We start from the raw sequence: 13,598 nt of genomic DNA on the forward strand, positions 1-13,598 counted from the left end.
TCAGTCATGGTGGTGACAGTCATTTCCTTTGACACAGCAAGGAGACTTTAGGACAGTTCTTCTGTAGGATGGGAGTTTTTAGAGGGGAACTTGGGAAATAGAGAAGTTCCAGGTGAAGGTTATGTGAGTCAGCCTTGTGTTGAGCTTTCTCAGGTAGTCTTCCTCCCCAATCTAGGGGCGTGGGTGTCTTCTTATGTCTTCTTTCCTCAGACAAATTAACATTCTGTCTTGTAACTACCATTGATAAACTCTTCTGTTACCAGAGGTTCCCGCTTTCCTGCTTGTCTGATGATGTTACTGAGGATGAAATGATCTAGTTGGAAACATTTTATAATGATGTAAAGCAATATGCAAACAAAATGTATTAAAATTTACTCTTCTGGGCTGGGAAGGTGGCTCAGTGGTAGAGCACTTGCCTTGCATGCTCGAGGCCCTGGGTTCAATTCCTCAGCACCACATAAGAAAAAAAAGCTGGAAGTGGCGCTGTAGCTCAAGTGGTAGAGCGCTAGCCTTGAGCTGAAGAGCTGAGGGACAGCGCCCAGGCCCAGAGTTCAGGCCCCACGACCAGACCCCCCAAAAAATAAATAAATAAATAAATAAATAAAAAATTTACTCTTCTTTCTCTACATTGAGTTATATAATACTTAATTTAACTTACGTTTTCCTTGGTAACTTGGGATCAAGTTGTAATTAAATTACTGAACTTTAATGCTGTGATATCTTTAAGGCCTTTTGAATGGAATCTTTGCTTTTATGATAAGTGATCCCAAACTGCTACGTCTTTGACATCCTTCCTCCTCCCCCCTCTCCCCCCATTAGTCCTGAGCCTTGAACTCACAGCCTGGGCTCTGTCCCTAAGCCATTGTGCTCAAGAAAAGTGCTCTGTCATTTGAGCCACAGCTTCACTTTTGGCTTTTTGCTCATATTGGAGACAATAGTCTCACAGACTTTATTGCCTGGGCTGGCTTCCAACTATGGTCCTCAGATCTCAGCCTCCTGAGAAGCTATGTGATTATAGGTATGAGCCATTGGCACTGACTTTCAAGACTTTCTGTCTAATTTTTGGTCTTACTTCTGTCCCTTGCTCCTCTTTTGTGTTTTAGTTTTGTTTCTTCCCTTTCAATTTGCTGCCTCATGTTCTCTGGGTTCGGCAAGCCGGTTGTTAATAGCTGTGAGAATGTGAGTAGTTCATACAACTGGTTGTTAGGCTTTTAGGATGTGAGCAGTTTGCAACAACTACACTGAAGTGTGGGTTTGGGGGCCTCTTCCTGGGGTGAAGCGGGTGAGATCTTGTGCAAGACTTTGCAGAAGTCTCTTGTGGCCTTTCGAGTGAGTGTGTCTTGGATTCCTTCCTAGTTCTGGCTGAGTTTGGTTTAAGAAAGGCTTTCAGATAGCTGAGTTCCATTCAGGGGACTGGGGCCTCCAGTTTCTTGGCATATGCCTTATTGCTCTCCTATGAGAAATTGTGTCATTCTTTCCTATAGTCCATTTTTTGTTTTTGTTTTTGGTGGTATTGGAATTTGGACCCAGAGCTTTATGCTTGCTTGGCTTGCTTGCTCATCTGGTATTCTACCACTTGAGTTTTTTTTGTTTTTTGTTTTGCCAGTATTAAGGTTTTGAATTTGCTTGGCTTGCTTGCTTGACTGGCATTCTACAACTTGAAACAAGCCTGAAGCCCAGTTTCTTGCTGGTTATTTTGCCGATGCAATCTCACAGGCTTTTCTGCCAGGGCTGACTTTGAATTGCAGCCCTCTGGATCTCAGTTTTCTACTAGAGATTACAGGCTTGAGCCACTGGCCCCTAGCTTCTCCTTTAATTTTATGAAGCTTTAATGTTTTGGGCAGTAGTGACAGATGATGTGTGGTCTGATTCATGGACCAAAATAACATTTGAGAAGCACTAAATATCTTTAGACAAGGTTGTCTTCCAGGGGTGCACAGCAGTGTTCTGCCTCAGTCTCTGTGTCACGTTTCTTTAAGGTCCTCTTCCAGTTTAGATTACAGACATTTTGTGCTGCTCCCCACTGTATTCATTTGCTCTAGTTTTCTTCCAGAGTAACCTGTGTACTTTTTCTGCCTCGTCTTTTGTGTACTTACTTTGTGGAGAAGAAACTTCTGTTCTTAGGTAATGGGTTGTATGTTCCTGTGGAAATAGCCCAGAAGTAGTTCCAGGAAGCTGGTTGAGGGAGTCGCTGGCTCCCTGCTCTGCTTTGGTATGGGTCCTTCATCAAGTTTTGGGACCACACCTTGGGACTTTCTTTTCTAGAATAGGCCTAGTGTCTGCTTCTGCCTTTTAGGATGAAAATAAGATTTGATATAAGACACTGATGGTACATAGTAGTTCATGGAAGGAAGTCTTAGTTTGTTGAGTTGATTCTGCTGATATTTTATTGCTGTTTCTGAGAAGTTAACAATTGTTATCATTACTACTGTTAACTTTAGTAAAAAGTATCACTTTGAATCTTACATAGTTTCTCCTGAATGTGTTCTGCTAGAATATCCTTTTTGTATAAATGGAGGATACTTATCAAGTGCTGTTAGATTATTTTCACACTGTTGAGTATATTGGCTTCCTGATCACTTCAATTTATGAAAATTCTAATGATATTTGATTCATATCTGGAAAGTTTTTTTCAAATTTTGAATTACACTTTACATGAATCTTTGGTAATAGTGAATCAATTAATTTGATTACTCAGGCCATAAATCAGGTTTTCATGTATTCTAAGACTAGCTTCTGTAAGCTGCGTAGGTCTGTAACTGTTTTGTGGGTGTTGTAGTCATTTGTGTGCTGTTGGACTCTATTTGAATGCCTAACATGGTAACATGGCCAGAGTCCGAAGTCCATTAGAGGCTCCTGCTCCCTGCTTTGTTGCCTGTCCCCAGAGGAGAAAGCTGCCACTTACCAGGCCACTTTTCTTTTTTAATGTGAGTGTGTGAATGTATCTCTTGGTTTTGCTTCTGTCCCAGAGGAGTGTTGTCAGAAGTTTTACTTATTCATTTACTTACTTGTTTGGTACTGGGGTTTGAACCCAGGGCCTTGCTCTTGCTGCACAGGGACTACTGTGCCATGTACATTTTAAACTTTTATGAAAAGAGATAATATGTGAGCACAAAATAGTTTTCTGTTCCATTATGTATTTTTTCCCCATTAACTTTTTTTGTGGTTCATAAATGATACAAAGCTACCTGTTGGTTGTTCAGTCTCAGATATCACTAAGATATTACACTCAGATATTACGGAGTGTTCCCAAAGCATGTATGTTGATAGGACTTATACCTTCTTGTGCTATATATAGGCTTCTGCTCTAGCCAAAAAATTTAGGATTGGCTGTTAATATTCATTGAACCTATGGAGAAACTCACTCCCCCTTTTCTTAGTGGACCTAAAGTAACATTAGTTGTATTGACTAGTTTGTTGAATGTGTACCACAGGGACTTCTAAAAGGCTCCCTGTAAAAAATAGCCTTGCTGGACCAAGATTTCATGGCTACTGATTTGTTCCTATCTCAGTGGTAGGAGCACTAAGGCACAGTAGCTCAGAGGGATTGTCAGGAAAGCAGAGGGAAAGAGACAACACAGTAGTACTTTCAAAGGGACAGCTATGTCTAAAAGGATCAGAGGGCCTTTAGTAAAAGTCCTAGCACAGGAGACTGGGGCTGCTCTTTTTCTTTCCATGAACTTCTATTGTAGACATTGAATTAAATACTAGAGAGATACTAGGATGAACGAGGCAGATATCCCTTCAACAATACCCTTGGTGCAGTCTTATGTTTAATGTGTTAAGAATATTTATTAGGGAAGGAAAGCTAGTAGGTTTGTTTCAGATGCCTAATGACGGAAGAATTAAAGGTAAAATTTCAGGTTAGAAGACATTTCTGAAAGGAGGGCTTCTTGTAATTAAAAGATCACTTACACAGAAAGTAGAGCTGAGGCTTAAGTGGTAGAGAGCTCTAACCTTGAGCAAAAAAGCTCAGAGACAGTGCCCAGGCTCTGAGTCAAGCCTGAGGACTGCACCAAAAAAAAAAAGCTACTTAAGGCTTGGGGCCCTGCTCCCAGACCTCAGGGCATGAGTATGTACACCTTCCTCATCGTCTCAGTGCATCCGTAGGAGCCCTGGGAACCAGCAGGCTTCCCATTTCTTCCTGAGGTTGATGGGAGGGAGGCACATGGTGCCAGAGCCCCTGTTTGGAGGGGAGCTTTCTACTGACCAGAGACAACTGTTACAGACTTTACATGCGCTAGAAGATGACGTTTACGGTATTTGGGCCATTATGTAGTTTTTTTTCTGTGCATTAGCCTGCCTGATCTAGACAGCATGCCCAGAATGCCACATAAAACTGGTGAGTTTTGTAAAGGGACAAAGAATTTCAGACTCTGCTTTAATTTGATTGTTATTACATGCAATACTATATTTAGTGGCCATGGATTTTTAAGAATCAATTTATATTTTGATAGACTAAGTGACAAAAATGTTTAGTATTATTAATTACTTCTACTTGGTATAGTGATTTATTGCATTCAATAGGGCCTTTCTCCTATCTTTGATTTAGTAAGCTGTGTGAATCCTCAGCTTTAAAGGTGCTGTGTGGAGACTTAAACATCTTTAGTCCTTATTTCATAGAACTGTAAAAACAGTTTTCAGAGTACTACTTCTCTGTTCTAAAGCTTATAATCACTGATTATTATATAGCATTTTCTTTCATTAATTCATTTTCCAAAAACTATGTGCCATCTGTATTTGTCTAAACATTTATATGTGTGTGTGTGTGTGTGTGTGTGTTTATACATATACACACACACACACATATGAAAGTGCCTGTGTATAGTATTCTACCCTAGGTTCTCTGAAGAAAGACAAAATGAATAAAACATAGTCCTTGTTTCCAGTCTGTGCTTGATACATTGATACAATATGCATTTACACCCTGCTACCATTTGCCTCATGTTTTAGCCCTTAATAGCCATGCATTATTTTTTCTTTAAAAAAAATGTTTTCTTCACAGTTATCTAGGATATATTCTGAAATCGCTCTGTATCTCCCCTCTTGGGTGCCTTTCATTTTGGTGGGGGTGGCATTAGGGTTTGAACTTAACCATCTACTTGTTGGCTGGTGTCCTACCACTTGAGCCACTTCTCCAGTCTTGCTTTGTGCTGATTATTTGGAGATAGAATCTAGTGATCACAGCCCTAGCTGTGATCCCCAGATCTCAGGCATTTGAATAGCTAGGATTATAGAGGTGAGGACCTGTCTATTTACAGTATTTCTGTAGTTGTGAGGTACTATAATTGAGCATCCCTTAGTTTCTTTTAATTACCTTGCTGGGCTATTGTGAGGTGTGGTATACAGTCTTTATTAGATATATGTATTTTCTATGGTGTGATATCTTTTAACAGACAAGTATTTCTGGTTTATTAGGAAGCCACAGAATTAAGCAGTTGAGGAATGTCAGGACTGTAAGGTTCTTATTTATTTATTTATTTATTTTTTTGGTCTGGTCGTGGGGCCTGAACTCTGGGCCTGGGCACTGTCCCTCAGCTCTTCAGCTCAAGGCTAGTGCTCTACCACTTGAGCCACAGCGCCACTTCTGGCTTTTTTCTTTTTGCTTATGTGGTGCTAAGGAATCGAACCCAGGGCCTCATGCAAGGCAAGCGCTCTACCGCTGAGCCACCTTCCCAGCCCTATAAGGTTCTTTTAAAAAGTCGTCTATCTAATTTCTGATGTTTTAGGTTGATTATTTTGTTTCTGATGTCTAAGGTGTGGCCATAATATTGTGACCTGGGGCTTGTTAGAAGCAGTGTCTCCGGCCCCACACAGACGGGTAAAGTCAGAACTTGGATTTAAAAAAAATGCTCAGATGACCACATGAACAGAAAGGCCTTGTGAAAACTAGGAAAGCCAGACTCACAAGACTATTTATTTATTTTTTGTTGGTCATGGGGCTTGAACTCTGAGCCTGGGCGCTGTCCCTGAGCTCTTCAGCCCAAGGCTAGCACTTGACCACTTGAGCCAAAGTGCCACTTCAGGCTTTTTCCGTTTATGTGGTGCTGAGGAATCGAACCCAGGACCTCATGCATGTTAGGCAAGCGCTCTACCACTGAGCCACCTTCCCAGCCCAGGACTGTTTATTTTATCCCTTGACTTGGGAACCTTTAAAAATGCTGATACGTTCTGGCCCCTTTCCCAGACATTCTGCTCAGATTGGATTGTAGACTGGGCATCCGAAATTTTAAATCTCTCCAGATGATCTCTTGACTTGTCTAATGATGGAGTCCAGGTTTCTTGATGCCCTGACTAAGCTTTGAGGAGAACAACAAAAGTAATCTTGTTGAGTTTTCATAGTAATGGACCACATGTTTTTACTTAGTTTGTATCATGTATCCCATTAGAAATCATCCCGTTTACTGTATGTCTCGCCCTTCTACAATGTTCCTTTAGGAGGGCAGGACCTTTGCATGTGTTAGTTCACTGCTGAGTCTCAGCTCTGTGCAGTGTTTGGTATGTGGAGGTGCTCCTTTGTGTATGTAGACTGAATGGAAGGAATCACAGTATTACAGTAGGAGGGCAATAGGCCATGAAGGTACTTGCAGGGTTGCTTAAGCTGGAAGTGGAGGCCTCCTGAAGGACGTGGTCCTGCACCAAGTGAAGATTCAGCCCAGAAGAGCAGCAAGACTTTTGCTGCTGAAGGAGGACTTAATCACAGGTCTGTGACTTGCACATCTGCTTTTCCACTCTGTTGTATGATTCTGAGGGGCTTATTTTCCCTAAATTCTTCCACAGAGAAGGATGGGCCATTCCAGCTTTGCAGGTGTTTGGGGCTGGCATTGCTACTTCCTGCCCTGGAGCACAGCCATTGCGTATTGCAGAAAGCCATCCAGAGAGCTCAGTGTATGGTCCTGAGAAAATCCTTGACCAAGGCCTGCACATGAGTGTCTAATGCCACACAGCCCTCTCCTGTTTGTCTTCATTTTCCTGTGCTTTTTGGTTTGTTTTCAGAGCTTGGAGATAGGAATTTAGAAAGACTTCCTAAATTTTACTTTCAACTTTTGTGAGTTTTTTTCTTAGTTAAATTAGCAGTTAGGACTTTTGTTTATTTTGCCAGTGATATGAGGGAGTGTGTTGGTTTTATCTATGATATTTCTGCTATTTTGCTGTATTTCCACTAATTTGCTTAAAGAAAATTTGAGGTTAGGTGTGAGAGCCCTTTTTTTGTGGAGCCATTTATTAGTATATCACATCAAACATCTGTCCTAAGATCCATTGTTGCCATGTTTTGAAAAGTAGTCATGCTGTTGGTAAAAGAAGCCAGAAAATGTTAATCCTTGAATGGAAGACATTCTTTTTCGTATCACAAAACTGGTAAGATGTTGTTTTCTTTATGTGGCCAGTAGCTGTTGCTACTGACTAGCAAATGTTAGAGGAAATTTGGGTTTTGTTGGGACACATCAGCTTCTTTGAATAATAGCCTATATAGTCTATAGTTGTTTTTTTTTTTTTTGGCCAGTCCTGGGCATTGAACTCAGGGAATGGGTGCTGTCCCTAAGCTTTTGTGGTCAAGGCTAGCACTCTTATATTTGAGCTAGGGCTGACTGTAGTTCTGTGCCTATGATCATGGTTAAAATAGGTATTTTGTTCCAAGATAGTCATAATTTATGGGGGAACCTTGATCCAGATGATACAGTTATGGTAAATAATAGCCAGAAGTGGCTACTGTTGCTTAAATTAGAAAGACAAAGTCCTAGAACAAGAATTTTCCAGAAACAGAAAAAGAATTAAAGAGCTGATGGCTATATAGTAAGGAGCTGGCAGGTAGGAGTAATATTATGGGGAAAGATGGACTGTTTAAATTCTGAAAATAATTGAAAATAATTGGCCTCTTAGGATACAGTTGCTCATTTGATATGAGGGAGAAGAAAATTGAAAATACATGGAAGTCAACTTCAGTAAGATATTGTGTGTGTGTGTGTGTGTGTGTGTCTGTGTGTCGGTGTGTCCGTGTGTCCTGGGGTTTGAACTCAGAGCCTGGGCCTTGTCCCTACATTTTTGTGTTCAATGCTAGTGCTCTACCACTTGAGCCGCTTCACTTCCTACTTTTTGGTGGTTAGTTGGAGATAAGAGTCTTTAAAGTTGGTCTGCCAGGGCTGGCTTTGAACTATGAGTTTTGGATCCCCACCTCCTGAGTAGCAAAAATTATAGGTGTAAGCCAGGCACTTGGCTAAGTGAGACTTTAAGAGTTTTTTTGTTTTTGTTGTTTTCCTTTTTTGGCATAAAAATTTTAGGTAATCTCAGTTCTTAGAAAATGTTAAAGTTGTTAGGTTATGTTTATTAACCTAGTAACTATGTGATCCTTTTGAATGTACAGCACTTTGATGTATGTAACCCCACTTAATAACCTGCCTCCTCTTGAGATGTAAATGTCACTTTTTTTTTTTGATGAGGTAATACAGAGAAGTTAAGTTACAGTTACTTTTCAAGGACAGCTAATAACCTGCTGAAACTAAGTTCTTCATAGTTAAACATAAGTGTGATTATTGGACTTGTAAATTATCTTTTGTTTTATAACTTTCTGGCAAGAGCTATTATTTTCTTACTTTTAAAAGTTAACACTGAGGCCAGGTGCTGGTGGCTCACGCCTATAATCTTAGCTGCTTAGGAGGCTGAGATCCGAGGATCACGGTTCAAAGACAGCCTGGGCAGAGGATCACGGTTCAAAGACAGCCTGGGCTGTCTGTGAGACTGTTACCTCTAATAAACTACTCAAACAGGCTAGAAGAGTGCTGTGTCTCAGGGGATAGAGTGCTAGCCTTGAGCAAAAGAAGCTCAGGGACAGCACCAGACCCAGAGATCAAGCCCCTGGGACTGCCCCCCCCCCAAAAAAAAAAAAAAAAAGAATGATGTATAGATGAAAATTTGGAAGTGGCTGGGAGCAGAGATCTTCTTTCCAACTTCCTCCTGGCCTATTCCATCTCCATGTTGTTACCACACTGCTAGTTAGTGCTCACTGTAGATTCTTTTGTATGCGTCGGGTGTGGAAATGGTTACTAATATTGTTGATTTGACTGCAAAATGAATTTGACATTGACCTTGATTTTAGCAAAAATTGTTCTATGTATTTACAGCACATGTGTATTCCCGTTAAAAAATTACATAAATATATGTTGAATAGCACAGAGTTTTTTCACAGATGCACATCTGTTTTGAGACAGTTTTGAAACAAGTTTCAAGAGTTTTGAAACAATCTTAACCCTGACAATGTAAAGAACTTTTTCTGACCCTGAACCATTTGTGAATAAGTTGCCAATGTTTTTGTCATTCTCAAATCCTTACATATTTCTTACAAACAAGAACATTTTCCTCTGTAACTACAATATATCAATGAAATTTGGAACTTAACATTGAGGCATTTCTGCTGTAGAATCCTCAAATCCGGTTTACCTTTACCTGTTGACCTAGCTCAGACCTTTGTGATAAAAAGTCTGCCAGGCCTTGGGACACATTCGATTGTCTTTAGTCTCTTTCACCACAGAACAGTTGGCAGTGCTGTCTGACTTTCATGATCATGACAGTCTGAAGATTGCAGGCCAGTCATTTTGTGGAATGTTCCTCGTTTTGGATTTGCCTGCTGTGTCTTCATGATTGGATTGAGGTTTTGGATCTTTGGCAGGAAAATCACAGAAGAGCCAGAATATATCTTTTTCAAAGATTAGTTTTACATTTTATTTTCTGTTTCCTTAGAGCGTTTCCCAAAGTGTATTCTGCGGAACTAGCACCTACTGTGTTCTCAACACCGTGCCACCTCTAGAAGGTAGGATTTGAAAAAGCTTTTGACTTTCAGGAAGGGGTGGGCTTGGCAGTAAGAGGAAATCCATCATAGTGCAGTGGAAATATTCTCTGACCAGGACTTAGGAGGCCTGGGCTCTGCCTTTAACTGCTGTGTGATCTTAGATGAGTTACTTAATCTTTCTGGGGTAGCAGAAAGAATACTTTCTTCATTGATGATTACAAAAGGCTACAGTGGATCCAGTTGCACAGAAGGGTGACAACACTGCAGATGTTGGCTATTAATACAAATGTCCGGATATTAATCCTGGAGTCCGTCCAGTGCTAGGTGACACAGAGCAGTGTGGCACTGTGGAGGAAGCCACAGGTCATGCTTGATCCCATTTGAACCACTGTTCTCTGAAGAGTGGGAGCAGTTGAGCAGGGTCACCTCATGAGGTGAGAGTGAAGTGTAAAGTCTGTTCTGTGTGCCTAAGGTATCATACTAGAGTCTCCCAAGTGTTTGCCCCCTAATTAGAAGAAGGAACTAGATTCCCTTAATGACTTGCAGCTCAAGTTGGAATTGAATGACATAAAGAGGAAGAGGATGCCTTAAAACCTAAATTGATGTGCTAGATTTTAGGGCTTCTGTGTCCCTGCTTTGTTGGCCTGAATCCACATATGTGGATTGAAAATGAAAGTGCAAATAAATGTGTATTGAACCTGAGCTATAAGATGACTTAAATATGAAACAGTAAATTTTATAACATGATTGACAGGAAAAAGAAAAATCTGGGCCACATAAAAACAGAGTATGAGGTGTTGGTCACATGATTCTCTGAAGAGGAGAGATGTTAACTAGTAAAACTAGCTAAGTTTTCTACCTAAAAGTTCCTATTTTTTTCTTTTCTTTTTTTAACCTTAAAAATATTTCTGGGTTTAATTTACTTTGGAGACTGTTTGGAAAAGAATCATGCAGATTGATCAATGCTTGGCACATAGTTGGTGCTTAATATTTATTTTGGATGAGAGAGATTTGAAGGTCATAGGTTAGTCATAGCAGTATTTACCACTGTGCGTACTGTACTGACTTGAACATAGCAATATGTGCTTATGTTTTCCTGAATCAGTTCTTATCCTACTAATTAAATCTAAGCACATAATAATTAGAGCTAAACAGAAGATTGTTGAGCTTCCTTTTAATTTTACCACTCCAAGTTGTTGATCAAACATATTCCCAGTAAGATTTAGCAGTTGCATGCACAGTTACACCAATGCATTTTGAAAGTTCAGTTTAGAGGTTGAGAGATTAATCATAATCAGCTTGATTGAATTACAGTATTAGTCATTACTCATAGAACCAAAATTACTTAATTTTTATTAGGAATCAAAACAGAGGTATCACTTTTAGGTTTACAGCTAGTACAGCTATAATTTACCGTGCACAAGTCAGAGTGAACCAAGGAACAGGTCAAATGCATTTCTTTGGATTTAAAAAAAAAGATTTAGCAGTATGAATGCCAGTTTTTAGAAAGAAGACCAAAAGCAGAATTTCTACTTTTTTTCTTATTAACTAAGTGATTGAGCATTTTTGTACATTCTGGAAAGATTTAGCTAAATTATACCATGCCTCTATAATTATTATTTAGAAAATATTTGAAGGTTGACTAGAAAGGATGGTTCATTTTGTAGAATTATAGCTGTCAGCGAAGGAATTCATCTGTCAATTTCAAGGGCTTCACTAGTTACATTTTTATTGTGAAATAGGTTAGAAACTTATTTGTGAACTCATATATCACAGCATACATGTTTTGTAGATAATTATAATGAAATGTCTCCCTGTCGTTTGGCTGACACTTCAGTTTTGCAGTGTCAGAGTTTAACGATTTGGATTGATACTGAGATGCAGTGGAAACCAGTGTGCACTTTAGTTTTTTGTTAACTCAGGATACTGTTCTCAGGATTTAAACACTACCACGTGTCTTCAATTATTTAATCATTGATAGCAATTCTAAAAACATAGAATAGCAGCTTTTAATTAAGAACACTTTGATGCAGTATCAGCACGTGAACAGTTCTTTCTAGGGTAAAGACAAAGTTGCTCCTTATCACACATTGGCCAGAAATACTGAAATTTGAAAGTATGAGTTTTAACATTTTACCTTTTAAGTTCGTAATAATTCCTTTTCCAGTATTGAAATTGCCATCTTCATAATGCTCAGTGGGAACATTTACCCATTGTTACGTTTCTTAAAAACATCCCATTTATATTCAGTGTGAACCTAAAATTCTGGAAGTGGCACAGTTTAAAAACTGATGAAAGGGAACCACTGGCCTGTCATACTCCTTTTCCATTTTAACCCCTGGCCGAACATCCCCATAAAGGGCTATACTTAGAAACCTGATTGAGACAGCACTTGTACAGCATCTGCTTTTCCTCTTCAAAAGCCTTTGGGCTCAACCACCACGATTTGGTATCAGAGTTGAAGACTGAGGTTTTTCTATAGTGTGAGGTTTACTGTTGGAAGGAGACCTCTCTCCCTGCTTACACTTTATTTAACACAGACTAAAGAGACAGGGCATTAACATCAGGTTGTGATCATAAACAGAGATAGAAGCTAGTATTTAGTATTCTGTTCATTAGTGCTCAGAATTCTGCCTTCAACAAATAGCTTTCTCAGAGATAGGACCTTTCATATGCAAGCTGAGGCCCTAGCACAGTGTTTCATAAAAGGGACCTTGTAAATATTGACTGAATTGAGTATTGATTTAAGAATTTCACCTCTCCTTTCAAAATTATATACATCATGGGGGTTTTAAAAAGTGAGAGTAAAACCATTTTAGGGGTAGTGAGAAGGGAGGCGAAGGCTCATGTGATTTGTCTTCTGTGCGGTAAAGTTTTATGGCCCATGGCACCTCCCTTGGGAGGAGGAATGGCAGGGAGCTGGGCCAAGCTCATAACACCGAGCAGCTTTTATAGTGCATAATTAATACAGAGCGTCCTATTAGTTGATCAGTTGCTTTTTGGTTTTGAAGCAAGGTTTTTAAAAGAGCTTAATCTTAATTTTGCTATTAAAACTTTAGAATCTAAAAAGCAGTTAATATCTTAAGTTTTTTATCCTGCCATATAGATATATGATGGTGCTATAGTTCAATTGGTTATGCAGTTCATAGACTAAAAGAGATTTAGTATGCTAAAATTCTTATAAGTTTATACCTATAAAATATTCTATATGATGTAGTAAATATTTTTAGGCTATTCTATGCTCAATATTCTCCTTTTAAGGTCTTTTCCATGAGAAGAAATGTGTCAGTCAGAGGAAAAATGTTTGGAGTTTTGTGACCTTAGAAGATTTTTTTAATCCTTTTATGGTTTTTTCTTATTCCAAAAAAGTAGACCATGCTAAACAAAATTAAAGTAAATAGCTAGAAGACTTGATTGTTGTATTTTACTTTTAACATTTTTAGCTAATACCTAAATACCTATATAAGGTTATTGAGTTGTAAGGTATATTAAGTTGTTAAGTGGTAGTAAATTTTATAGGGATCTGGACTTCAAGGAGAATTAGGTGATCTCTAATTCTCTAATGAATGATTTGGGAAAACTGAAAATATTAAGTAACTTACCCAAGGTCACACAATTAGAAAGTAGCAGAACTGGGCCATATTCTTGGACTTTTCTTTCTGAGTTAAGTGTGTTTATTATATGTTACTAATATTAGAAAAAGTTTGAAACTGTCTTAACTGGAACAAATTCAGTCTTTACTGTTTTAATATGCTGTTCCTTAGTGCCTCGTTATGCACTGTACCTTTTGAATATGTACTGGGAGTTTCATTTA

The 13,598-nt window shown here is 39.1% G+C and overlaps 1 protein-coding gene across 1 annotated transcript in view; it reads left to right on the forward strand.

Moving 5' to 3' along the window:
• Positions 1–13,598, forward strand: part of Camta1 (calmodulin binding transcription activator 1) — a 731,341-nt gene that overhangs the window by 20,919 nt on the left and 696,824 nt on the right. Inside the window, 1 exon segment of the mRNA XM_042695784.1 lies at positions 9,736–9,805. Within this exon segment, the coding sequence (XP_042551718.1) occupies positions 9,736–9,805 (70 nt within the window).

Source organism: Dipodomys spectabilis, unplaced genomic scaffold (genome assembly GCF_019054845.1).
Source record: "Dipodomys spectabilis isolate Male_0828 unplaced genomic scaffold, ASM1905484v1 ptg000188l, whole genome shotgun sequence".
NCBI lineage: Eukaryota > Metazoa > Chordata > Mammalia > Rodentia > Heteromyidae > Dipodomys > Dipodomys spectabilis.